This window comes from Sceloporus occidentalis, unplaced genomic scaffold (assembly GCF_023333645.1).
Source record: "Sceloporus occidentalis isolate IW3139 unplaced genomic scaffold, rSceOcc1.0.p SCAF_9, whole genome shotgun sequence".
In the NCBI taxonomy this organism is placed as follows: domain Eukaryota; kingdom Metazoa; phylum Chordata; class Lepidosauria; order Squamata; family Phrynosomatidae; genus Sceloporus; species Sceloporus occidentalis.
The window spans coordinates 47747622-47772981 of record NW_028316989.1 but is presented as its reverse complement, the minus strand read 5'-3'; the positions used below and the strand labels follow the sequence as shown (position 1 = coordinate 47772981).

Sequence of the window (25360 nt, the reverse complement as noted above, 5' to 3'; positions counted from 1 at the left end):
GAGCCCACCACGGTCAGTGTGGTCCACGAGACCCGTCCCCGCAACGCTGGCTACATCCAAAATCCATACGACCTCCCCAGGAACAGTCACATTCCCTGTCACTACGACGTCCTCCCCGTAAGACACAGCCCGACGCATGGGACCCTTTGGGACAAGCAGTCATAAAGGGCTGTGTTATGTTGCCCCTGTAAACAAACACACTGCTCTCGGACACCACGAACGAGGAGATGACAATCCGTTCTGTTTTGCTCTGCTACATGCTGGAGAAAACAAAAATTAAGACAAGATACACCAGACAAGAAACCTAAATGGACACGCATTTGGGGCCAATTTCCTTCTGCATGAAACTCTTTATTTTACAAGACAGTTTTTTATACAGATCATAGGAAAACCAAGAAAACTCTGCATACAATGGGAGGGAAAGGGGAAGACGTCTGGAAGCCATCGGTCTCCAGTTCCACACCAGGCAAAATGTGTTTTCTTCACTTTTGTTTTGCTTTTTAAATTGGAGAGGCATGGAGCGAAGGGAGATCAAACTCCCTTTGCTTCACCCTCTTGCAGCTGCACCTGTACTATACTATCGCTTGCTTCAAGAGATCTTTTACTTTTTGAAGACAAGATGTTCAGAAAGATTGTTGGACTCTGTTGCGCGGTAAAGGATGCGTGCCCAGAGCAAACCCAGGGAAAATTGTGCTTCAGCTGTGAGCATTATCTGAAGATGCTGCTGTCATGGCTAGACTATGTGGTTGAGCACCATTTCATTCCTCCGTGTGAAGCTTGAGTGTCTAGCTGCTATTTATGATTGTGAGTGGAATGTAAAAGAGGTTGGTGGGAGTCTCTGAGGATTACAGTGGCTGCAGAAGCTTCAGAATGATCCTTGCTCAGATCGACGCAGAGCAGTAAGTGTCAAGACCCAGAGAAAGGTGGCACCCGGCTGAGATTTCGCTTCCGTGTTCCTTGTACATTTCTTGGTTTCTTGTGTCCTATTGGAGCTGGTCTCCTTCAGCCCATCTTGGAGAGATGTGGTTGAGCCAGCTGACTGACAGCGGTTCTCCTTTAGCATCCCCACCCTGCTCTTCTCAATTGCTCCATGCCCTGGCTGGCTGGCTGCCTAGATGGCCACCACAGGCGACAATCCCAAAATGCTCATTTGCCTCTCCTCCTCTACAAGAAAAGATTTGCTGGACAGAGTTAAGACACAGTGGCCCTAGCAAGAGGAAAAAGCCCCATGTGCTGTTTCCTATACATCGGAAGTGAGGCTCATCAAAGGCTTGAAGGACCAGCAAAATGATACACGCAGGCAACACTTGGTGCCCTCCAGATGTTGGAGACTTCAACTCCCAAGAGCCCCAGCCAGCATGGTCAATGGTAAGGGTTGTAAGATCAGTAGTTCCAAGTCAGGAGCCAAAGGTTCCCAATCCCAGCTTTTACAACACTTCCAACCATTGCAAGGGTACTTTATCATACCAAGGCCTCCCCAAACTGGTCCAACCAGACCCATATTATAGCAATACTGGCACCTTCTTCACTCTGGTACCTACTGGGAACATTGGCCTACAGCCCCCATTTCGCAGGCTGAGGTTTCTGGGAACTTCTTTCCAACATCTCATAGTTGATAAATGGTGGTAGTCTGTGATTCTGCATTGCTCTTTCATGGTAGTACCTGGAGGCAGCAGGAATTGAACCTGGGACTTTGGGGATGAAAAGCATATGGTTGGCGACTGAATTACCAATACAGAGCCTGTTGTAAGTCAGTCTGTTGGTCCATATAGCTCAGTATTACCTACACCAGGAGTGACAACTGTGTGGCCTTCCAGAGGCCGGGCTGCAACACCCAGCATCCTAACACACAATAATATCTGGAAGGCTGTATGACTTATCTTCACTCACCCATCCACCCACCCACCATTCAATGGGTCTGCTGTAGCTGGGACTAACCATTTGATAGAGAGATGAGGACTCTATAGATCTCCAAATGGTGTCAAATTCCAGAGGCCCAAACACATCTGCTTGCATCAGGCCGTTTAAGCCCATTTCCACTGTTTAGGATTGTAAATTGTAATGCATGGGAGAGATGTATTGAAAACTGACCAAAATTAGGCAAGCTCAGTCCCTAAGTTGAAGCAAGAGCATCCTTTCTCAAAGGAGACGGGGACAGAGTTAGAGGAGGAGGTCTTTCTGCCCTCTCTGTCAGACAGAGCCAGGCCATTCCCAAGGAAGAGTCAAGGCAGGCAAGATTTGTCCAAGGCACTGGAGGCAATGTAATTATTTACAGGAATGCTGCATGTGTGCATGGGGGGAAAGTGACCGATCAGCAATAGCCGTTTTACTTTCCAGGAAAGCCTTATCCAAAAACATTAAAGAAGTAGCAGAACCTTATTTTGTAGGGCCACTAGGGATATATATTTTAATTACATGTATGGGGGAGGGAGAGGGGATGACTTACCTCAGAATCAGTGGTGCGACAAAGTCCTCCCTCGAAGGCTTTGTATTCAGACAGGGACAGGGTAACTTCTTGACTGTGTTCGCATCTCACTTGCAAGTTCGCATATTTGACTCGAATGAAGCAAAGCCATGCAGACTGTTGCACACCATCAGTGGGCTGTTGTTCTGTGTCTACATCACATTCTGGACTTTAAACAACATTCAGCATTTTCCACCGCTGCCTTGGGTACGGTGGAAACATACATTGAAAACATGGACAAGCCCCAGTCCTACTCCTTTAGCAAAGGTATGCAAGCTTTCAAGTCAACACAGCACTCTTCCTCTGGCAGCAACATAGACAGTGTGAGTCCAAAAGAGTACATATGTTCCACTACAGTCCGGTTTGAGACTGGGTCAGGTAGATGACCATCCTTTGGCTTTGAGGAAAGCTGGATGGCCAAAATTAAGTGGAAGAGGAAAGAAGTGTGTATTGCATCCAGCAGGAGACAATGAAAAATCCGTATTATACATATATAAATATATATATATATATATATATAGCATTCCTTTAAAAAGGGATCTCTAGACATTGTAATGGCAATACTTTTTTAAAGCAAGACATATTTGTAATATTTCTTGGCCACGCAAAGAGTGGTGTACCTTGTAAAAAATAAACTGAATTTCTGTCAGCCAATATACTTCTCCTACACAGTCTTTTGCATACTTTTAAACGTCACTAAACTTATCAATGAAAGGTTTCCTCTGTCAATAGAAAAATACAAGGTTCCCAACATACAGCAGCTCTCCCTTCTGCCAAAAGGTCTGGAGGTGAGAACAGTTATGTTCAAGCAGATGGGAAACGTTTTACCAGGTCCCTCTCCTTTTTGCTTCTGGGAGAAGAATTTGAAATGCAGTCACCAGATTTTCACGGCAGACTGAAAATAAGAGACGCAAAGCAAATGCAAGGCAACACAACCCCATCCGGTCTCCTCCAGAGGTTTGGGGAGATCTTAAGCTTCATGTTCTGTGGCCAAAAGAGTTTTCCCATTCACTTGGCTCTCATTAGACTCCCCAATGGCCAAAGATATCCCAGTGCTTCATTTTCTGTCCTGCTCTTTATAAACCCACAACTCCCAACATTTTGCAAAGGTACACTTTCCCACAGCAACGCACAAAAACGGGAACAGTAAATAATTCAGATTTGCACCTTAAATTGATTTGCATAATTTATTCTGAGTACTGTGCATTATAATAATCTCCATAAATCTTAAGTGCAACGTTTTTTACTTTCAACACCAGATGCCCAACAACGGCGTTTTTTAACTCCGAAGAAGTTCACTCCACAACAACTGAACAGTCCCCTGTGATTCTTTTATTAGAATTCCAATAATTGAATAGCTTTAAATCAATTCTTAAAAAATATTCAAGGTACAGAATGTGCATACAGTACAAAGCAATGTACAAAAACAGAAGAAATCAGAGAAAGAAACCGCGTGTGGAAACGGATTCAAAACACTACGGAGAGCGTGAGACGAAGATGAAGGGACTACAGCAATGCCCTCTGTGTGCCTCACACGTCATGAGCACCGCAAGACCGACAGGCTGGCTGAGAGATTCAGCAGCGCATTGTGCGTGCCCTCGCAGAGGCGGCAGGAAGGCAAGGCACACGCTGTGCCCGCCGGGTCTTTGTGATGAGCTTCCTTCCTCTCCTCACCTTCCAGGCCTGGTCACCCAGGAGGGATTTCCTCTTCCGGTTGCAACTCCAATTTCCAAATACCACAGTGTGTGTGTGTGTGTGTGTGTGTGTGTGTGTGTGTGTGTATGCAGGCACACATAGACATTTTAACACACACACACCCGCCGTGAACAGTGCTTGAGGAAAGGTGCAGCCACAGTTTGCTGCAAACCACAATACACAGAGAAAGGAACAATGGCCCTAAAGATCACCATGGACAGACCCAGAGAGCTCCGGAGCCATGCGCTTGAGTGCAGACTGGGCCTCTGCTCTAAGTGAGGAAGTGCCACCAGGCTCCAGAACTGGCCATTAAGTGGCAACAACTGGCCAGACCTATAAAGCCACTGGCCTGCCTCTGCTGAGTGGTGAATTTAGAACCAAAACCAGTTTAGAAGAGGATTCAGATTAAAAGGACTGGTTTTGTTAAAAGAGTGAGGAGCCAGGCCAGACCCATCCCTATGCATTCTCTACATTTCGTGTGGTTTTGTTTATATGTGATGAAGAACAAGCATCACTCCATGAATCAACAGAGGCCCAGTCATGGCTGCCACAAATCAAAACCGTAAGCCACAGACACCAACCATCAGGCAGAACAAGCGAGTGACCGGTCCCACACTTTTCTTCTCACACCACACAGAGAACCCCTCAGCAGTCCAGTCAGCGTGAACACAACTAACCTCCATTTGCTCAATTCACACAAAGCTACCTCCAACACACAATCTCCCACTTGCTTGCACAAGGATGAGCCTTTGATCGCTTCAACTAGATAAAAGTCTGATCTAAACGATGCTCTGACAAGCTGTCTTCCATAAAAACAAGAACAATATTGGCAATTTGGGAAATATACTAAGACACAGGGAGCGGGCAGTTTCTTGAGCCCTTTGAGGAATGTCGCTTGCAGCCCCTAATCCATTAGTCCAAGTTGCCCGGACTGGCTGCATCCAAATGTATCTGTAAAGAGCTAGGAAACTCTGCCCATGGAAGCAGGATCGCTGCTCTCAGCCCCACTAAATGCAGCTCCAAGAAACCGTGCGCATTGGAATTGTGGGGTGCTGCCGACAGCCACAAAATAAGCCATACGCTGCTCAAAATAAGCCATACACCGCTCAGTCTATGAGATACACAGCATCTAATAATTAAGGTTGAAAGAATGTTTAAAAGGCTCAGGTCTGTCCTCTACTCACACTTGCAGGAGTGTCCAGCTCACAAGATTATTGCAACTTAATTTACATCTCGGTTGAAATAGACCAATGCATTTGGGAAATAGATCTGTCATGATTTTTAAAATTGTCCTGCCAGGACTAGCATTCTGATAATGCTGCAGCCACATGCAAACAAGGGATGATGGTTCATAATACTGAAATTAAAGGTGAGGGGGAAAGAGTTAAGACATGGAAAAATCTGGAAAGAAGAATAAAAGAGGCTATACTAGGACAGAAAGAGGGAGCGAGGGAAGAAAGGACAGTGAGAACTCAAGATCTATTTCCATCTTGGACCTGGGGAAATATACACAGCTTTCGAGGAATGGAACTTGCTTATATATTCTGACAGCACTGCATCTTTGGTTTGTTTTCCGTAGTCGGGGGCACATGGATAGGGACCACATTGTTGCTTGGAGACATGTCATTCTCACGTCTGTCTGACATCTGCTTCTGAGACACAATGCGATAGATCTCTAAAATGGGGGAAAGTCTTGTTACTACAAATGCCGCATCTAACTGTTATGAAATTCTGGGCCTGAATGTGCCCCCACCTCACCTCACTCCACAGCACCTAGGAACTCCTAGCTGTAAGAACCAATTCCACTCAACTTTGTTTTTGTCTTAATACAAGCTGAGGCGTCTTACCTGAACTAATAGGAAGGTAACATGAGAATACACAACTGGATCACTGAAGCTCTCACTGCACTAGGCCAGTCACCTAAGGAACCCAGGCGCCAGGACCAAAGCCAGTGGCTGACCACCATTTGCTTCTAGCTCTAATAATGGCTACATGGAGGCTACTCCTTTCCAGGCAAAACCCCTCCACTCCTAGAGAACCTAACTCACCTGTCAGGATGGTCTGGAAAGCAGCTTCCACATTCGTTGAGTCCAAAGCTGAAGTCTCAATGAATGACAAACCGTTCTTTTCTGTGGGAAAGAGGAACAGACGATCAGCGGTGGTGGTATCTGCTGGATCACTCAGGTGCCTAATAAAGTGGCCTGGATAAAAGCTTGCCAAGCTTCACATCACACCTCACTGAAAACCACACCATTCCAGCTAGAAAGATGAAAACCCCACATGCCTTTGGTTCCATGACGCTTTCCTCAAGCCTGTCCAATTACCATCTGAACACTCCTTCCATGTGATCTTGTGTCCTCCACAATCCTCCGCTGCCCACCAATTCTCATATGCTATAAGCTTACTATGGGTTCCCATTAGCCAATCAATTCACTAAGTGATGATTCCATTCACCAGATTATAACCTGGTTCTCAAATTCAATCATTAGCACAACCACTAAGGTCAAACATTCAATGCCAAAACTGAAATCCAAAAGCATTTTAATGCTAACAGCCAAGTGGATCCTGAATACTTTCACAGCACGATTAGTGTCCTTAGAGCCTAATGAGTCGCAGGAGTAACCTCCTGCCAAAATCCTACACACACACAGCACTGGACGGCCAAAAAGATCATCAATAGGTCAGTAGGAAAAAGACCTGATGCCTACCATCAACAGGGAGTAGGAAAAGAGGAAGACTGCATTACAGATGTATTTACTCAATAAAGGAAGCCACAACCCAAAGTTTGCAAGACCCAGCTACTAACAACAGGATCTCTTGGGAGGTCCTCATTCATGGGGTCACCATATAAAGCCAAATGGACAGCACATAGCCTACAATCTGGGGAAATGGATGTAGATACTTAAATGTTATCAACAGTTTTCTTCATTTAAAATAAATTCCAATATACTTATTAAGTTTTTTGGACCTGAACTACTTAGAAAACAGCCCAGTCAAGTATTTATTTTGGTCTGTGGGAGCTGTGAAGCATTTACTGAAACACCAAGGGAGCCATTAGCTAAAGACATTTGGAAACCTGTGTAATCTACTCACCTTGGCTTCAGCAATATAGTTCCACCCATCTTTATCCCTCAACAGCCATAATTAAAACTAACCTCATCACCATACACAACATGACTATGTCTTCGAATCCCTTTTGCATATGTCCCTCTCAGTATATCCCTGGAAGATGCTGGAAGCTAAGACCTGTCTCCTGTCACTTGGATGGTGGTGCTGTATAAAATACTGTGGTTGTGTGCCTTCAAGTCATTTCCAATTTATGGTGACCCAATCAGATCCGATCACAGGGTTTTCTTGGCAAGATTTGTTCAGAAGGGCTTGCCTTTGTCTTCCTCTGAGGCCGAGAGAGTGGGACTTGCCCAAGGTCACCCAGTAGGTTTCCATGGCCTTTTCAAGTGATCTGAATCCTAGTCTCCAGAGTCCAGCACTCAAAACACTATACCAGTGATGGTGAACCTTTTAGAGGCCGAGTGCCCAAACTGCAACCCAAAGCCCACTTATTTACTGCAAAGTGCCATGTCCCTCTGGCTTTCTAGTAACAAACTCTGGCAAACTCTGTGCTGCAGCGATGGCACATGTGCCCACGGAGAGGGCTCTGAGTGCTGCTTCTGGCACGCGTGCCATAGGTTCGCCATCACTGCACTATACCATGCTGGCTCATATAAAATACTTTGGTATTGTGACCCTAAGGTGACCCTATCTGGGTTGAGTGACCAGCATGGAATTTGAAACCTGGTCTCCAGAGTTGCAGTCCAACACTCAGACCACACTGGTTGGCATAAAATACTAAGCCCCATGAATTTGATCTCCTGTATTTGAAAAAGCCTTTCTGTTTCTCAGATAAGAAAAGCTGAAATGCTCTGCAACGGGAAAAGAGCGGAGTGGGAGAACAAAGCTGGCTGAGATTCAAGGTTCCCCGCTGATGTTCCTCTGGCTCACCCTTCCTGAAGTGATTAAGCCAAGTGTCACCTGACCAAAGAAGAGGCAGCCTTGAAACCACCATAAAACTGTACCTTTAGTGCAATGAACTGGGGAGGAGGGAGATGTTCTTCTGGGATGGAAGCCAGAGAATGCCACCATTCCCTTCTCCCCCACGCTCTCCCCAGAAATCCTCCCTGACAGCAAGGGACATAAATCAAACATTTTTAATCATGATTAGTGGAAAGAAACCCAAGCCACATTCCAGGGAGGGAGAAACTGTAGCCTGAAAGCCTTGCAGATTTATGACCAGGCCAACAGTTTCAAGAGAGGCTTTCGCATCTTAATTGCTCCGAACATCAGGGAGGGAAGGGCCAGGATGCACTCTCATTTAATTAAACAAGGCCCTGGCATTTAGACTGTGCGCACATTAAACCACATGCAAACACACACACACACACACACACACACTCCTCCTGATCAATATTTTTATTAACTGCCATCATGTCAACTTCATCCTGTAGAGACTCTATGAATGAGAGACCTCCAAGTCACTCTGTCATCAACAGCTTTGCTCAGGTCTTGTGGGCTCAGGGCCATGGCTTCATAGCCAGAATGGCTATGCATCACCTCTCGCATGAAATGCATTTCTGAACTGGTTTTAATAATTTGTAAGCCTACTTGAGTCCCAATATTGGGGAAAAAGCAGAAGAACAACAACTTCAACAACTCTATTGGTAGAGTAGACCCACTGAATCAATTACTGATTAGTGTGTCAACACATAGATAAATTACACTACCTAATGAGTCTGCTCTAGTGGGAATGAACAACATGTGACTACACTGCAACAATCTTATACAGTGGGCCCAGGTATGCAATTTCAACCATCTGCAGGTTGTTACACCCCATATTATTAAATGATGGTGACACAAACATGAACATGCTTAAGTATGCACATTCACATTGTTGCCATTTAATAATATGGAGTGTGATCATCTCCATTTTTGCATATCCATGTGGGGTCCCCCTGTTAATCTGAAGGGCCAAGTGTGTATTTCCCTTTCCTAACCCTTTCAACGCCCCACTTATATCTACCCACCTGCAAACGCTCGAGCCTCATCTGTCGGAACAGCTCGCAGGTGGCGCAAGTCACTCTTGTTGCCCACGAGCATGATGACAATGTTGCTGTCAGCATGATCTCGCAGCTCCTTCAGCCACCGCTCCACATTCTCATATGTCAGGTGCTTGGCGATATCATAGACCAGCAAGGCTCCCACGGCTCCGCGGTAATAGCTGTGGACCCAAGCAAACACACCATTAAGATGATGTGCCCCCATGACTTGAGAACAGCACACCTCACCCTCACCCCACAAACCATCTGGACTGACTGCTGAGAAGAACTATTGCTGGCTGTATCTATAACTCAACTGGTTTGTAGTTACCTCAGGGTCCCCAAAGCGGAGGAGAATCTGTTACCACCATCTGCAATATGGCTTCTTAACAGGCCCAACAGATTTCTAATTTTGCTATTGCTAGGTTTTAGAAGCTGTCTCAAAACCAAAGACTAAGGGAAAGCTGGTCTTTTATAACAGCCAAAAGAAAAACTGATTCAGTGTGATCACTTCAAAGAAAGAAATCTTACATTTTTTCCAAAGGGACACTTCAGCATCTAGCAGGTTACTAGGGGCTGAAGACAAACTCCTGACCTAACTTTGGAGCCAGGCAATATCCAACAGAGCATTTTCGACTGATCTTAGGTATGGGTCACTGGTCAAACTGATCACATACAATAGGCAGGCTGTAGGGTCACAGATCCCCATCCGCCACAGTGAAGACAGAGGACTTCACGGAGGGACCACTTACGCAGAGGTGATGGCCCTGTACCGCTCCTGCCCTGCCGTGTCCCATATCTGAGCCTTTATTGTCTTTCCATCCACCTGGATGCTCCGTGTTGCAAACTCCACACCGATGGTGCTTTTGCTTTCCAGGTTGAACTCATTGCGAGTAAAGCGGGAGAGGAGGTTGCTCTTGCCGACTCCAGAGTCTCCAATAAGGACAACTGGAAAGGCAAAAAGGCAGCATTTTTAGAGAAGCACTGAGCAATCGCACAGACTGGCAGCCAGCATGGCCTCTCTTTAAAGTTAAGAAGAAAAACAGAGGACATAGGGGAAAACAGGCTATCAAAGGCCTATTTTGGACACTGTGTTTTGAGGCCAAGTACATATTACTGAAATATGGTTTTTGTGAAGACTTAGAAATGCATAGAAAGAACTTTTTTCCCCCAGACATGATAAATGAAACCAGAGATAACCAAAACCACGGATGGGAGGATCATATTGTAGTTTTAAATTGTCTGAATGGCGATGCCACCCTGAGAGCCTTAGATACAGAGCAGGATATAAATATTTTAATAAACAGACAAAATAATATAGAGGGGGAAACCTACCCAAAGTTAATATATGGTCACAGTCAAGGGGAATAGTCTGCAGGATCACGCTGAAAGACTGTTTAAGGCAAGTCAGAACTTATCCAAGGTCAGTGGGAAAACAAACCACATGAAAAAGCTTCTCATTTACGCTGGGAAGGACAACCAACTTCAAACCAGAAGAAGGGCTGTGCCAAAGAAGGATCGTGACATTTCTAAGTACACAACCTGTATGAGTAAGCACTGGCTGTAAACACCAAACTAACTGGACTAGCCAACTCTTGTGGGTTTTGTGGGGAATAGGGAGGGGAGACATGGCCTAAAGCTGACTTTCCCTTACCCTGGCGCACTGCTCTCTTCCCTAGCCAATGCAGCCAAAGGGTGCAGGAGTCCCACACAATGTGGGTGCGGGGGATGAGGCTGCTCTACAATAAGGAGCAAGCAGCTGGGCTCAGCAACTCCCAAGGACACACCAAGAGGAAAGCGGAAGGGAATGACTTCATGCTTAATCCGCTGGCTCAGACTTTTACCAGGAACAGCAGGCAAAGGGTCCCGGAAAGTGGAGCAAAGTGGAATCGGTGGGGAAAGCGGCCTCTCTGATGCACAAACCCAAGGCACCGCAAGCAGCTTCTAAAGACACAGCGAGAGCTTTGAGAAATACTTGAGAGCAGGAGAGAGGATACATGCATGCGCTCACGTTTACATTTTTTCCCTGCATTGTTCTCTGGCATTGCCTTCCTTGGCTTCATCCTTTAGATCCTTTCTTACATGCCCCTGAGTTTGATTTACCCATGGTTTATATCAAAATCCATGATTTAGTCCCCAAACCCTGCCCTCAGCTTATACACGAGGTCAATTTACAGCCGAGTCTAGATAGTAATTTGTGTTTTAATATTACAGTATAACTTGTCTGATAGTATTTCACTATTGTACGTTAACCAAGAGCACCAATGCTCTCACAGAAAAACAATGTTTAACTAACTGAGTCCCAGCTTGGGAGAAAGGCAAGATGGGAGTCAAATAAATAAATACAGAAGGTCTTCAATTATTGCTTATGATGATAACTGTAAAACTCCCTCTGTTCACATACCTCAAGAAAGCCTGGTCTGTCTGGACTACAGAAGTCTTTGGTCCCAGAAGCAAGAATGGAACCTAAGGAACTACAGTGGTATGAGACAGATACTTCAGGGCTGTGAAAATGAAGGCTTTCCTACTGTGTGAATCTTACATCAGAAGGCGGCATACTTGGGCCGATCAATGACACATCCAGTGGGAGCGTCAGCAGAACCGCTCATAACAGGAACTAGGCACATTGAGGAGAGGATTGTCAGGGCGGCAGTAAGGAAAACTAGGTCCAAAGTCACGGAAACGGTTCAAAGTCCACTTCCACTGGTGCAGCCTTTGTTGCTGAAACCTGGATTTATAACCCCTTGCAGCACTTCCTTTGCTCAAGGAAGCACCAGTTATCTGAGCAGCCAAAAATGTTGTTTCTCAACACATCCTGCACACACTGACAGAAAGAAAATCCGCTGAATAATCAACCTGGGAAGAATGCGCACAAATCCTGGAAGAGGAGGAGGAGGAGGATCAGCACCGACGCTCTCATGGAAAAGCATGGCTGTTATGCAGCAACAGCAATGAGAGCTAAAGTGAGGGTGAGATCTCGGTTGCTAGAAAAGACAAAGAGGCCATGGTTATGAAGTAAGATGCCGCAATAAACCCTTCTTACAGCCCCAGAACTGGGAAAAGCTGCACTGCCTTCTGCCAACCCTATTGAGCACGACTTTGTAAGGCAAGCGCTACTCCATCTCCAGAAAGTAGTTACTCCTCCACTTCCAGAAAGGCTTCTTCCACTTTTGGGCTCAAGATACAGGGCTTACATTCCTTTGAGCGATAAGAAGGAAACAAGTCTCCCCACCCTCACAGCCCCAAAAGGGAGAGAAGCATTCCAGACTGACACTGGTCTGGGTTTTTAACCTGCTCTGCCCCAGAGGAATGTGTTTACAAACCGCAAAAGCCTACAACGCCAGGCAGCCCACCTTCAAACAAAAGCAACAGCTGGAAGCTGAGGTCGATCCATGAAATCACTTTCTCTCTCCTCGTTCTTTAATAACCCCTTCCCCCTTTTTTCAAAAAGAGAGAGGGGAAAAAGAACGAGGGGAGCAAAATGTCTGAGAAAAACCACAAGGCGAAGACCCCAAAGTCGGGTGTGTGACTCCGAGGAGGACTTTCACCTAAACTGAAACCATAAAGCTCCAACTGTCAAAAGGAAGTACATTTAAATCAGTAAATCTTTCTCCTAAAGGAATTTCCCCCCCAGGATCAAGTAAAAAGAGGGCAACCCACAAAGCAGGGGGGGGGTCACAGTGTTTGTTCGATATGATAGTTGCCTAGACAGCCTCATTCATACAGCTAAGCCGCCAGGCATTGTAGTAATATAAAATATATGCCCCTCTCCACGCCTCTGCAAAGCGGGCACCGAAATAATGGAAGCAGCCAGACGTGGCAGAAACCAAGGCGCCTGGATGGCAGATTTATTTGGGAGACCTGAGACGGTGCAGATATTTCAGAGAAGGCATCCAAACCTCCTGGCCGCTGATAACCACAACAAAACGATGGCTTCTCTGGAGGGGCTGGGAAGGAGGAAAGGGATGCTACACACGGAAGCAGTTTGCTCACACTCTGACAAAAGAGATAGACAAAGTCTACAGTACAATACCTTTGGCTGTTCTGTACGCCCAAATCCATTTCTTAATCAGTTTCCTGTAACATTTACACCTTTCTCAGGACATAGGTCCAAAACACACTGCAGAAATGATCCAGTGTGAGACCGCTTTAACGGCCCTGGCTCAATGCTAGGCAATCCTGGGAATTGTAGTTTATTGTAGCACCAGAGTTCTCTGACTCAATGTCTCACAAAACTACAGTTCCCAGAATTCCCTGGCACTGAGCCAGGGCAGTTAAAGCGGCCTCAAAGTGGGTTATTTCTGCAGTGTGTTTTGGACCATATGTAATGTTTTTTGTGGGGTTTTCGGACTATGAGGCAGTATTCTAGAAGAGTTTATTCCTGACGTTTCGCCAGCAGCTGAGGCTTTGGCATCCTCAGAGAAGTTAGGATTTTTAAAAGTCTGCGTCCTATTTCATTTTACCTACGATTATTAGTGTTTTCACAGGGCTAGTGACAAGGATTTGGGGCCGCCAATAACTCAGACACTATCCAAGAGTCTAGGAAGAGTGAGGTGTTGTTGGACAAGGTGCCACATTTTACAACGATGTGGCAGCATTCCTCTCCCTGGCAATTTCATTCAGAGTTTTTCATGGCTGCCCTTCCCAATCCTAACCATCGGATGTCTTGGCTGCAACCTCCGTTACAATCAATGTTTGATCCAAAGTAGGGGAAATCTTTAGCTACCCTGTTTCCCCGACAATAAGACAGACCCATAAAGTAAGCCGTAGCAGGATTTCTACTTAATAAAAACAAGACATGCCCTGAAAATAAGCCACAGTGTCTTTGCAGGACAAGGCCTGCGCTGCCAGAGTCTTGGAAGGACCAGGGATAAGCCGGTTCTGCTCATGCAGCTCAGCTGGAGCAACTGGAGCTACAGCCATTTAAGGTCTGTGCCATGAGGCTGCCAGCCTTTGCCACTGAATCGCCGTCTTCTGCGCTGTCTGTAGCTGCTCTGGGTGCATTGACTGTTAGAACGGTTCGGCAGAGGAACTCACCCCCTTCTTTGGAGGTCTCTGAACAGAGGCTGGGTGGCTATCTGTCACAGGGGATGCTTTGGTTGTGAGTGCCTGCATGGCAGAAGGGGCTTGGACTGGATCAGGGCCCTTGGGGTCTCTTCCAACTCCATGATTCTTTGCACAAAGGAATTCTTCCCTTTGCGCTGGATCTGTGTTCTTTTGCACAGGGCATCCTTCCCTTTGATGGCATCTGGCTGAATGGCAGTAGGAGACTGGACTATATGGCCCTTGGGGTATCTTCCAACTCTGTCTATCTAATCTATCCATCCATCCCTCCAAGTGTGGCTGGGTGTCCATCTTGGGAGGCCTTTAAGCAGAGATGGGATGGCCCTCAGTTGGGGATGCTGGGATTGTGTCTTCCTGCACGGCTGAATGGGAGAAGGAGGCTGGACAAGATGTTACAAACCAAACAGGAAAAGAAGAACAATTGGAGATGTCAGTCAGATGTCAGTCAGATGCCAGGACTGAAGCAACATGCCGGCATCTGAATAAGGCGGCCGATGGTTTTGTTTTCCCTTATTTGGTTTGTAACATTTTGTCTGATGAAGAAGAAGAAGAAGAAGAAGCCCATGGAGCTTCGAAAGCTTACAACAGTCTGTTGTGCCAATAAAACGTATCGCTGGTGGATTTTTGTTCTTCTTTGACAGAAAGGGTTGGATTAGACAGTCCCTTGGGATCCCTTCCAAGTTAGGATTCTAAGATCGAGGTTGAATTGAAGAATAGCCTCCATGGTTCTTAATGCTTGGGTTTACGTATATCCTCCGTGGTCATTGATGCAAACTTACCCTCGATGCAAACACAACGGCAGCTGCTAAAAACAGTGGGAGGGTTTCAAATATTACAAATAACAACAATAATAATAATTTGTTTCTATCCTGCCTCTTCAATAAAGAACGAGGCGCCTTACATCGATATCAAACCATGTTACACAATAAAATAAGCCTCTCTCCTTCCTTAAAACAATCCAGATATGTTGGTATAGTGCATGTGTCTGTGTCTGTGTATATATATATATATCTCACAGCATTTTGCCCTGGCCCTCTCTGCAGAGGCCTTGGGGCTGCATGGCATTCTCCAATACTTGCCAAACCGAACAGACTGCAGAGAGTCCAGTCTGAGGCCGCTTTCACTGCCCTGGCTCAATGCTAGAGGATTCTGGGAAGTGTAGTTCTTTGTGGCCCCAGAGCTCTCTTTCCGACAGAGAAGGCCCAGGATTCGCTAGCACTGAGCCAGGGGCAGCTAAAGCCGCCTCAAAGCAGCGTGGACCCAGATGGAGAGCGCTTTGCCCCGCCCTGCCTGGACGCCAGGGGATTCTGGGAGGTGTAGTCCTGTGAGGCTTGGAGGCTCCTCTGCGGGCGAAGGGGGCTGGCCCTGTTCCTGGGAGGCTGCTGCGTGAGCCTTCGCGTCGCTTCCAGCCTCTGGGGCCCTGAGGCGAAGCTACAGCAGGGCTTCCTGGGCAAGGTCTGTCCACTCGAGAGGCCTGCCCTTGCCTTTCCTGAGGCTGAGAGAGCGTGGCTCCTGGCCCAAGGTCACCCGGCGACACACCCGCCTTCGCTGGCGGCACGAGAAGAGTAACTGAAAAGGCAGCAATAGCACCAGAAGGGCCATTTCCAGGCCCAGGGAGAGGCGCCTTTGGGGCCCTGGAGCCTTAGGGCGGGGAAAGGGCTGCCTCGGAGGGGCTTCGGGGCCTACCTTTGAAGAGGTAGTCGTACTCGTCGTCGCGGGAGCCCCCCATGGCGATGGCGATGGCGGATGGCGACACAACAACGACAGCGGCGCCTCGCCTTCGCCTCACAATCCGCCCACTGACCGGCCTTCACCCGCTCCTCTCTTTTTTCATTCGCCTCCTCCCAAGCTAGCAACACTTCCGGGGATAGCAACCTCACTTCCGGCTTCCGGTTGCCCTCTCCGCCTCCATTTTCTCAGAGGGCACTTTCTCGCCCCTCCACGGCTTCACTTCCGGTATGTTGCCACACTTCCGGTCTGGGACGGATGTCGTATCGCCACACTTCCTGTCTTGGCCGGAAGTGGCTCGCTGAGGGAAAAGCAAATGAGGGGAATGAGGCATAGAGAGGCAAAGGAGGCTAGAGAGCGGCTTTCAGTTTTGTTGGATTCGGCATTATAGACTTTCGAAGAGAAACAGCACGCTCAAGAGCTACGCCCAGTGTACGTCACTTCCGGTTCCCAACTCGAAGAGTTATTTCCCCGCTTATGGCGGCTGCCGATTGGGAGCCGGAAGTGACGTACACTCGGCGTAGCTCTTGAGTGTGTTTGTTTCTATGGCGGATCGTGGTGGGCGGGGCGAAGAGGTGCCGCCCTCTTAAAGGAGCCGTACCCGAATAAAGATTGGGATGGAGTACTTGGCCTCTGGAGTGGTCTCTGAGCATGTACAGAGTGGGGTTTTTTCAGCCCACTTTTTTTTACCCTGGAGTCCTCGCATCTCAGTCACACTTTCCAAATTGTCTTTCTCTGTGTATAATTTTTAATCAGTCGCAGGGAATCCTGGGGATTAGTTGCCCATAGAGAATCCCGAATGATTCTCTGAGGGCAAGCATGGTTTCCCTATTGGCAAGTGCTGTCCTTTGTTTTAGCTCTTCCCCAATAACAGAGAAGGCTCAATGTCTCACGAAACTACAGTTCCCAGGATTCCCTAGCATTGAGTCAGGGCAGTTAAAAGTACTATCAAACTGGGTTATTTCTGCAGTGTGGACGCAGCCTGAATATTCCCAAAGCTGATGTCGCAACGGTCCGAAACACACTGCAGGAAATAATCCGCTTTGAGAGCGCTTTAGCTCTCCTGGGTCAACGCTAGGGAATCCTGGGAAATGTAGTTTTGTGAGACATTGAGCCTTTCTTTCCTTAGAGAGCTCTGGGCCACAATGAACTACAATCCCCAGGATCCCTTGGCACTTGAGCCCGGGCAGTGAAAGGGTCTCAGGCTGGGTTTATTAGACTGCTGCAAACCGTTTGCAAAGAGGCCGAAAGGATCCCGTCCATCCTTTGTTTTATTCTGGAGTCTTTATCCCGCAATAAAAGAAGGAACACTGCTAATGAGCCCATAAGTTCCGTCTCAGTCAAAGAAGCATTGGAAGCAGCCGCTCTGAGAGCCTTTGGGGCTGAAGGGCGGGGGGTAAATGCCCTAAATAACAACAACAATAATAGTAGTAGTAGTAGTAAACCCTGGCTGCATGCGTGTGTGGAAGCACAGACACGTGTCTTTCTCCTTCCTCCGTTATCAACCTTGACATGTTTTCCTTTCTTTGCAATCAGAGGGGGAAAGCCCTAAAATTGCACCTAATGTCCTGGATCCAAGCAATTAGAAATGCAGCAGCCACTATGGAAATGGAAAAGAAGAGAAGAAGCAAATTGAGAGATAGATAGATAGATAGATAGATAGCTATTTCTGCTCTGAGAAGGAAAGGAGGCGCTAAGCGAATGAAGGGGAGGAGAAAGGAAAGAAGAGATCCGCTGCTCAGCAAATCCTATTGAAGGGAAGCTGCGAAGGCATTTACTCAGAGGTGGTTCCATGGTGTAATGGTTAGCACTCTGGACTCTGAATCCAGCGATCCGAGTTCAAATCTCGGTGGAACCTACGAAAACCTCCCTTTTGTGACTTCTTCCAAAATTAATAAAAGCAGAAGCCAAAGCAGAGCCCAGATCCCTGGCAAAACTGATCCCAAAACAGCAGTTGGAACGAGGAAAGATCAGCAGAGAGGAAATGGCTGCAGATGCTTCCCCGAAATGATAAGACCCTTATCGAACCAATGAAGGAAAAACAGCATTCAAAGGGGCGACAAGGTCCCTCTGCAAAAAGTGCTGTGCTCCCATTTCTTTGCATGCAAGGAATTGTAATTATAATTAGCTGCAAGGAAAGATAACAAAAGCAATTCTCTCTCTCTCTCTCTCTCTCTCTCTCTCTATATATATATATATATATATATATATTTCAAGGGACACCATTTTACTATGCCATTGGGTCCCATTGGATACCAAAATCCATGATGCTCAAGTCCCATTACATACAATGGTGTATTATTATTATTATTATTATTATTATTAAAATGGATATCCCCTAGGGTTTGATTCATATATATATATATATATATATACAGTATGTGTGTATATATATATATATACACACACACACACACACACACACACACATATATCTCAAGCAGTGGATGGTTGAATCTGTGGATACAGACTCAGTGGATAAGGAGGTCCGACTGTGATTGTGATGCTCAGGCAATAGAGAAAATACTCATAGCTTGGAGGATGTTACTATTGTTGTTATTGCAACCAGTCTGACCCTACAAGGGAGGCCTGCAAAAGCCACTTCCTCTTTGGAAAGGCCTCCTTGCTCACTCCTTCCTGTGCGTTGATCATGCAAATACGTTCTCCTCAGTTGCGGCAACCCTGAGTATCTCCATGGAGACGCAACACAAAACTAGGCAACAAAACAGTGAGGATCTGAACATGTCGCAGGCGTGTGAATGGCTGTCAGTAACAGTCACGAAGCGTACGCAACGCGTTGCAAGCCTTCCCCAGTTTCTCTCACCCTCTGACTTCGCTGGACCTTACTAAGAAATGTGTCATTCTTTCCGTTCTCAAAAAAATCAGGGCAGGAAAGAAGTCGAATTTTGCTTTCCCTTCTTTTGGTATCGCATGCTTATTTCGCACCCAGTACTGTGGGTTCTGACTGGTTTCCCGGCATTTCCCCCCCTAAATGCAAGCCTCTCCTCTGTTGTAATTCATATGGGGAAATAGCACTGCTGACCCACAGATAAGTCGTCCCAGTTTGTTGGGGTCAATTTCTTGGAGTAAAATTTCTAGACTCATACATGAATATATATGTACAATAATGACAGAAAACATGGCGCAAGATAGATTGTGCCTTTTAATTCTACAGTCCTGTGATGCATCGCCAGAGGTTCTGTGTCTTCCATGGCCAGAAATGAACAGGTGAAGCCTTTTCTATCTCTTAAGAATCCATCCTCCCTTTTGGCATTCATTCTTCTGTTTCTCCAAAATGCTGTTCCTCCCTGGGCCCCTAGGTTTGTGTTTTAGCAGCTGTTTTCTATTGTGTTCCCAGACCGGGGCCAACGACAGCATGGAACGCATGGCTCGCCAAGAGCGTTTCTTAACACTATTATTCAGCCAAAGACGCAAGGCCGGCTGTGATTCCGAGGAGACGGGCAGCTAAGTTGCGACACAGTCTTTCATAGAGCCAATAATGGAGCAACTGTTAACTAAATAGTACTCTGCAGCAGCATGTAGTAGCCCCAGGCAAAACTGGGCCCTTGCTCTCATTGATTCGTATAGAAATCCCTCACGTAAAAGTGCATATATCGATATGTGTGTGTTTGTGGACGAACAGATGCAGTGGCCGCTGGGAGCTTCCATGGCAGAGGGATGGTAAATTAGCCTTGAGTTTAAATCTGGATTCTAAAGGGCTATGCAGTGTCCAGATCGATAGCCTCAAAATAGGTTCAGCATTTTGGAACGTTCTTTCATACTAAAATCCAGAATGGAGTTGCCAATAAACCAATATGGCACCCACCAGTAAATGGATGGATGGATGGACAGTGGCATCACTAGGGTTGGCATCACCCACTGAAGTAATCTATGGCATCACACGTCACACCATACAAAATCCTAAGTAATGTTTTCCATCTTAATTCCCATAGGTCACCGAATGGGTCTGGAAACCATGAAGCCCTATGAGAAGAGGCTGGAGCTGGGTATGTTTAGCCTGGAGAAGAGACAGTTTAGAGCTGACCCTGTTTAAGTATTTGAAGGGATGTCATACTGAGAATGAATGGAGCAAGCTTGTTTTCTGCTACTCCAGAGAATAGGACACAATGGAGCAATGGATGCAAGCTCCAGGAAAAGAGATTCCAGCTCAACATTAGGAAGGCCTTCCTGAGAGTAAGAGCTGCTCAGCAACGGAAGACGCTTCCTCGGAGGGTGATGGAGTCTCCAGAGGATGCTGGTAGTCTGAGTACCTCTGAAGGTGGGTGTCCTGGTTGAACTTGGCCGAGGTTAGTGACAATAAGCACCCAAAACCATTCCTCTTTCTGGGAAGGAACAGCTGCAGACAGGTAATCCGCAACAATCCTTGCGGCTTCAGAGTTCTTGGATGCGGGTGAGTCACTTTGTACGCAGCCCAAGGTTTGTGTTTCCCAGCCCCTTTGCCTCCTCCTGAAGAGCGGCTGCAGCGGAGGGAAATCTGATGTTTTCCCCAAATCAATCTGGGCCTTGGCCCTAGAGAGGCTTCATGCGAGGCTTTGCAGAATCTGGATCATCAAAGGCAGCTGGCGACGTGGGTGGCCCCTCGGCGCTGGTTTTGTTGCTGAATTATCAAGTTTTAAATGATCTTAATATGCCTTCCATGGCTAGATATTATTAGACTAATTAGAGGGAACATATGTTTTTATTAATGAAGAAAGAGAAGAGAATCGTCTGAAATGAGATAATGGTGGCAATGGAGATATGCAGATATAATCGTTGTTGGGTTTGTTTGTTTTTTGGATCAGCATTTTTTAAATTGTATTTCTGTCAACAAATCTGCACCCGAGGAAATGCAACTCTTCAAAAACAGAAGTTGGGAAAGATTTGATCCATCTGTTGCACTTCAGAAACATCAGATTCTTTTGTTGTTATTGTGTGTCTTCAAGTCATTTCTGGCTTATGGTGAACCTATAGAGCACATAACACACATGATCCTGAGAACTTGGGAAAAGTTACTTTAGGAATACTGTTGTTGTTGTCAATTGCTTTCGAGACGGCTTCGATTCATGGCGGCCCTATGGAGGAGACCTGTCTAATTTGTCCTATTCTCCAACACTGTGCTTAGTTCCTGCAAATCCATGCCGGTGTTCTCTCTGATGGAGTCTGTCCATTCTGATGCGCAGTCTTCCTCTCCTTTTTCAACCATCTACCTTTCCTAACATGATTGTCTTTTCCAAAGAGTTGTGCCTTCTCATGATGTGGCTCTTCATAATACTGTATAGCAAAGTCAAATACTATTCAGAAATTAAGGGATTTTTCCCCAACTACAAAGTGCGCTCTTCACCGCTAGAAGATTAAAAGGAAGATACAACAAGAGTCCAAAGAAGACAGGAAAATAAGCTTGACTGTATGCTTAAGGTCAATTTTATTTGTATTTCATGATAATTCAATAAAGATCATTTAAAAGAAGATTTCTCTGTCCTAATGTGCGCATGTGCCTTCAATTTGCCCCCCCGACTTATGCTGGCCCCATACACTCCACAGAGTTTTCTTAGGCAAGGAATCCTCAGAGATGGTTTTGCCAACTCCTTCCTCTGAAACACACCTGAGATTCCTTGATGGTCTCCCATCCAAGTACTAACCAGGTCTGAGCTTGCTTAGTTTCCAAGATCAGACACAATCTGGTGCTTTGAGAGCATTTAGGCCACGTACCATTGACTCCTATTGACATCTCTTGTACAACGATCTCTGCGCATTAATGTTTGGTTTCAGACCATATTCTTCTAGGAGGGCTTTGTGGCGACTGCTTACGAAACTCCTTTCTAACAGAGGCCAGGCTTTTTATTCACGTTTGGGTGGGTTTTTGCTTTTGTTTTGCAACTGACTGATTGATGCAGAAGATGTTTTAATGGGAGGCGAGCATTTCCATGTGTTATTGTTTTTAATTCTGTTTTCTTTGTTGTGAGCTTTTTTGTATTATAACACATTGTGTTTTTGCTGTATCTATTTTTAATTGTGTTGTGAGCCACCTTGGTTCTCAATACAGCGAGAAAAGTGGAACAGAAAATAAATAAGTAAACACGGCTGTTGTTCTAGAAACGTTCCTCAACGCTTTTCCTCCGGAGTATGGCCTTGTTAATTATTTATTCTTCTTCAAATAACTCTGCATTTCTGAAACGGTGATACATACCTGTCTGTTGGATGCAGGGGAAGAAGGGGGCTGATCTTAGCATGGTTTCATGCTTGCATGCACATCTTCCCATCTTCTATCTAAGTGGGTTGTTAGCAATAAAAAAGGACCAACCCATCATTTTTCAGAAAGCTCCTTTCCCTTCCAAAACCTGTTTGGTAAACAAAGGAGAGCATCGCTGCATTTCATTGTGCCATTTCTCTTCCTCTTCTTAACTTGTATCAATCCCCGTCGAACGCCATTCTTTTTAAGCACAACAGGATCAATGTTACATCTCCTAATGGACCAAACCGAAACCTCTTTTGGCTTCGCCGGCTGGCTTTTAATAGGGGCGCACCGTGCCAGAAGTACAATTTTCGTTGCATAGTCTTTAAAATGCAGAGACACTATGGCATTAAAAGCGAGCCAACAGAAAGGATGCCATGACTTGCTGTTTGAAATAAGAAGCGTTTTGGTGGGACTACAAGTATTTTAAGTTGTATTATAATTATCGTAAGTGACATCCTGGATGGAAAAGAATAGCAGTCTTCAGAAATAAATAACTGAAATCTGCATAAAACATTATGATTGCAAAGACAGACGTTTAAATTTGGGACAGAGTGTCATGTTCAGACCGGTCATACATGGATTAATGCAAATATCTATTACATTTCGCTGTATATGTCCTTTCATATCACCTGTTGACTTATGGCAACCCCCTTAATGTCATAAGGTTTTCTTAGGCAAGGAACACTCAGAGGTGGTTTTATAGAATCATAGAATCATAGAATCGTAGAGCTGGAAGAGACCACTAGGGCCATCCAGTCCAACTCCATTCTGCCATGCAGGAATCCAAATCAAAGCATCCCTGACAGATGGCCATCCAGCCTCTGTTTAAAGACCTCCAAGGAAGGAGACTCTATCACCCTCCGAGGAAGGAGTGCATTCCACTGTCGAACAGCCCTTACTGTCAGGAAGTTCCTCCTAATGTTGAGCTGGAATCTCTTTTCCTGTAGCTTGCATCCATTGTTCCAGGTCCTGTTCTCTGGAGCAGCAGAAAACAAGCTTGCTCCCTCTTCAATATGACATCCTTTCAAATATTTAAACAGGGCTATCATATCACCTCTTAACCTTCTTTTCTCCAGGCTAAACATCCCCAGCTCCCTAAGTCGTTCCTCATAGGGCATGGTTTCCAGACCCTTCACCATTTTTGTCGCCCTCCTTTGGACACGCTCCAGTTTCTCAATGTCCTTTCTGAATTGTGGCGCCCAGAACTGGACACAATATTCTAGGTGGGGCCTGACCAGAGCAGAATACAGTGGCACTATTACTTTTCTTGATCTAGACACTATACTTCTATTGATGCAGCCTAAAATAGCATTGGCCTTTTTAGCTGCCGCATCACACTGTTCACTCATGTTCAACTTGTGGTCTACTTGGACTCCTAGATCCCTTTCACACGTAGTTTATCCATGGCTTGAAAATATTGTGTGTGTCTGTGTGTGTATACACACACACACACACACCAAAAGCAGTGCTTGATTTTGCCATTTTATATAAGGGACACCATTTTACTATTGCATTTAGTGGGACTTGAGCATCCACAGGTTTTGGTATCCATGGATGGACCTGGAAGCTGGAACCAAACCCCAGCAAGGGCCTACCATATACATTTTTATGTAGGTAATGTCAGCCTTGGGTGAATCCAATATATGAATATAAATATAAATATAAATATGAACCATAAGTGGGTTATTTTATTTTACTTTGCAGCAAGAAAATGCGATTGGGGCAAATGCGAACCACGCTCCACTGCTGAACCGATCCATTGATTTGGTTTGCAAAGCGACTTATTTGTAAGTGGGAATGTGGCCCTAGGTTCCTATCTGACAGGAACATGCAAAATGCATGGAAGCAGCATGGATTTATATTTATAGGAGTCTGGTTTTATTTGGTCATGGCCTACATTTTTGCAGTGCCTTGTCTTCCTTTGAGGCAATGAGGGCCCTGAGTATTCTCCCTCAATATCCCTTAAGCACTGGGTATATTCTGAGTTACAATCGGTCACTTCCAGGACACAAAAAGCAACTCCTCAAAAATGAACTATATATATTTAGATACTGGTCAATATATAAATGTGATTATTATTAATATTATTTAAAAAAGAGAAATAATATTAATTACACAGGAGGATGGGGGGAGGAAGAAAAAACAAAAAAACAAAGCTCTAGTGCCCCAACAAACTACAGCTCCCAGAATCTCAGCCTTGACCCTTGGCAGTCAAAGTGGCGTCAAACTGCGGTGTGGATGCAGCAGGCTACAAAGCATGAATATATATATATATATATATATATATATATATATATAATTGTATATTTATATATATATATTTCTAATAATATATTGTTATACTATATTATTTATACATATTTATACTATATATATAAATATATATTTATAATATAGTATATTATATTATATATTATTTATATACAAATATAATAGTATGTATATATATATTTCTATTATATTATTTATATATAAATATAATTAAATATATTATATGTATATATTATATTTATAATATGTTATACTATATTATTTTTATATAATTTTAATACTATATATATATTTATATTATATTGTACATTATATATATATATATATATATTATTTATATATAAATAGAATGATATATACAGTCATCCCTATTTATTTGCGGCTTTGATATTTGCGGATTTGATTATTCAAATTTCATTAATATGAACATTAATATGTTCTCTCTAGGACTGTCTAGGGCTTCCAGTGCAACTCTATGGTCAACTTTAACTAAAAGTTGCACTGAAAGACCATTTGTAGCTACTCCAGTGCCATTCTATGGTCAGTGTATGTTGGACATTGACCACAGAGTTGCACTGGAGGACCTAGAGATTCCTAGAGAGAATACTATACTAGCATTTGTAGCTACTCCAGTGTCTGTCGGCCATTGACCATAGAGTTGCACTGGAGGCCCTAGAGTTTCCTAGAGGACACTCCACTAGGCCTTTGTAGCTCCTCCAGCGCAGTTCTATGCTCAGTGTCTGTCGGACATTGACCATAGAGTTGCACTGGAAGACCTAGAGATTCCTAGAGGTGTCCTCTCAGGGAAAAACA

General features: G+C 45.1%; 2 protein-coding genes and 1 non-coding gene across 6 annotated transcripts in view; 2 read left to right on the top strand and 1 right to left on the bottom strand.

Moving 5' to 3' along the window:
• LOC149307480 (multiple epidermal growth factor-like domains protein 11) overlaps window positions 1–3186 on the top strand; it is a 282125-nt gene extending 278939 nt beyond the window's left edge. For all 4 annotated transcript variants that reach the window (XM_089539259.1, XM_089539256.1, XM_089539257.1 and 1 more), the window contains one exon: window positions 2–3186. In XM_089539259.1, the coding sequence (XP_089395385.1) occupies window positions 2–165 (164 nt within the window). In that variant the 3' untranslated portion in view covers window positions 166–3186. The remainder of the gene's footprint in view (window position 1) is intronic.
• Window positions 3187–3637: 451 nt separating this feature from the next.
• Window positions 3638–16241, bottom strand: LOC149307479 (ras-related protein Rab-11A-like). Its single transcript, XM_089539255.1, has 5 exons — window positions 16000–16241; window positions 10002–10197; window positions 9238–9431; window positions 6208–6288; window positions 3638–5834 (listed from the first exon to the last, which is right to left on the bottom strand). Exons 1-5 carry the CDS (start codon window positions 16040–16042, stop codon window positions 5695–5697), a joined length of 654 nt encoding a protein of 217 aa, XP_089395381.1. The 5' UTR covers window positions 16043–16241; the 3' UTR covers window positions 3638–5694.
• Window positions 16242–17827: 1586 nt separating this feature from the next.
• TRNAQ-CUG (transfer RNA glutamine (anticodon CUG)) lies at window positions 17828–17899 on the top strand. Its single transcript has one exon. It is a non-coding gene; the product is annotated as a tRNA-Gln (tRNA).
• Window positions 17900–25360: the final 7461 nt, after the last annotated feature.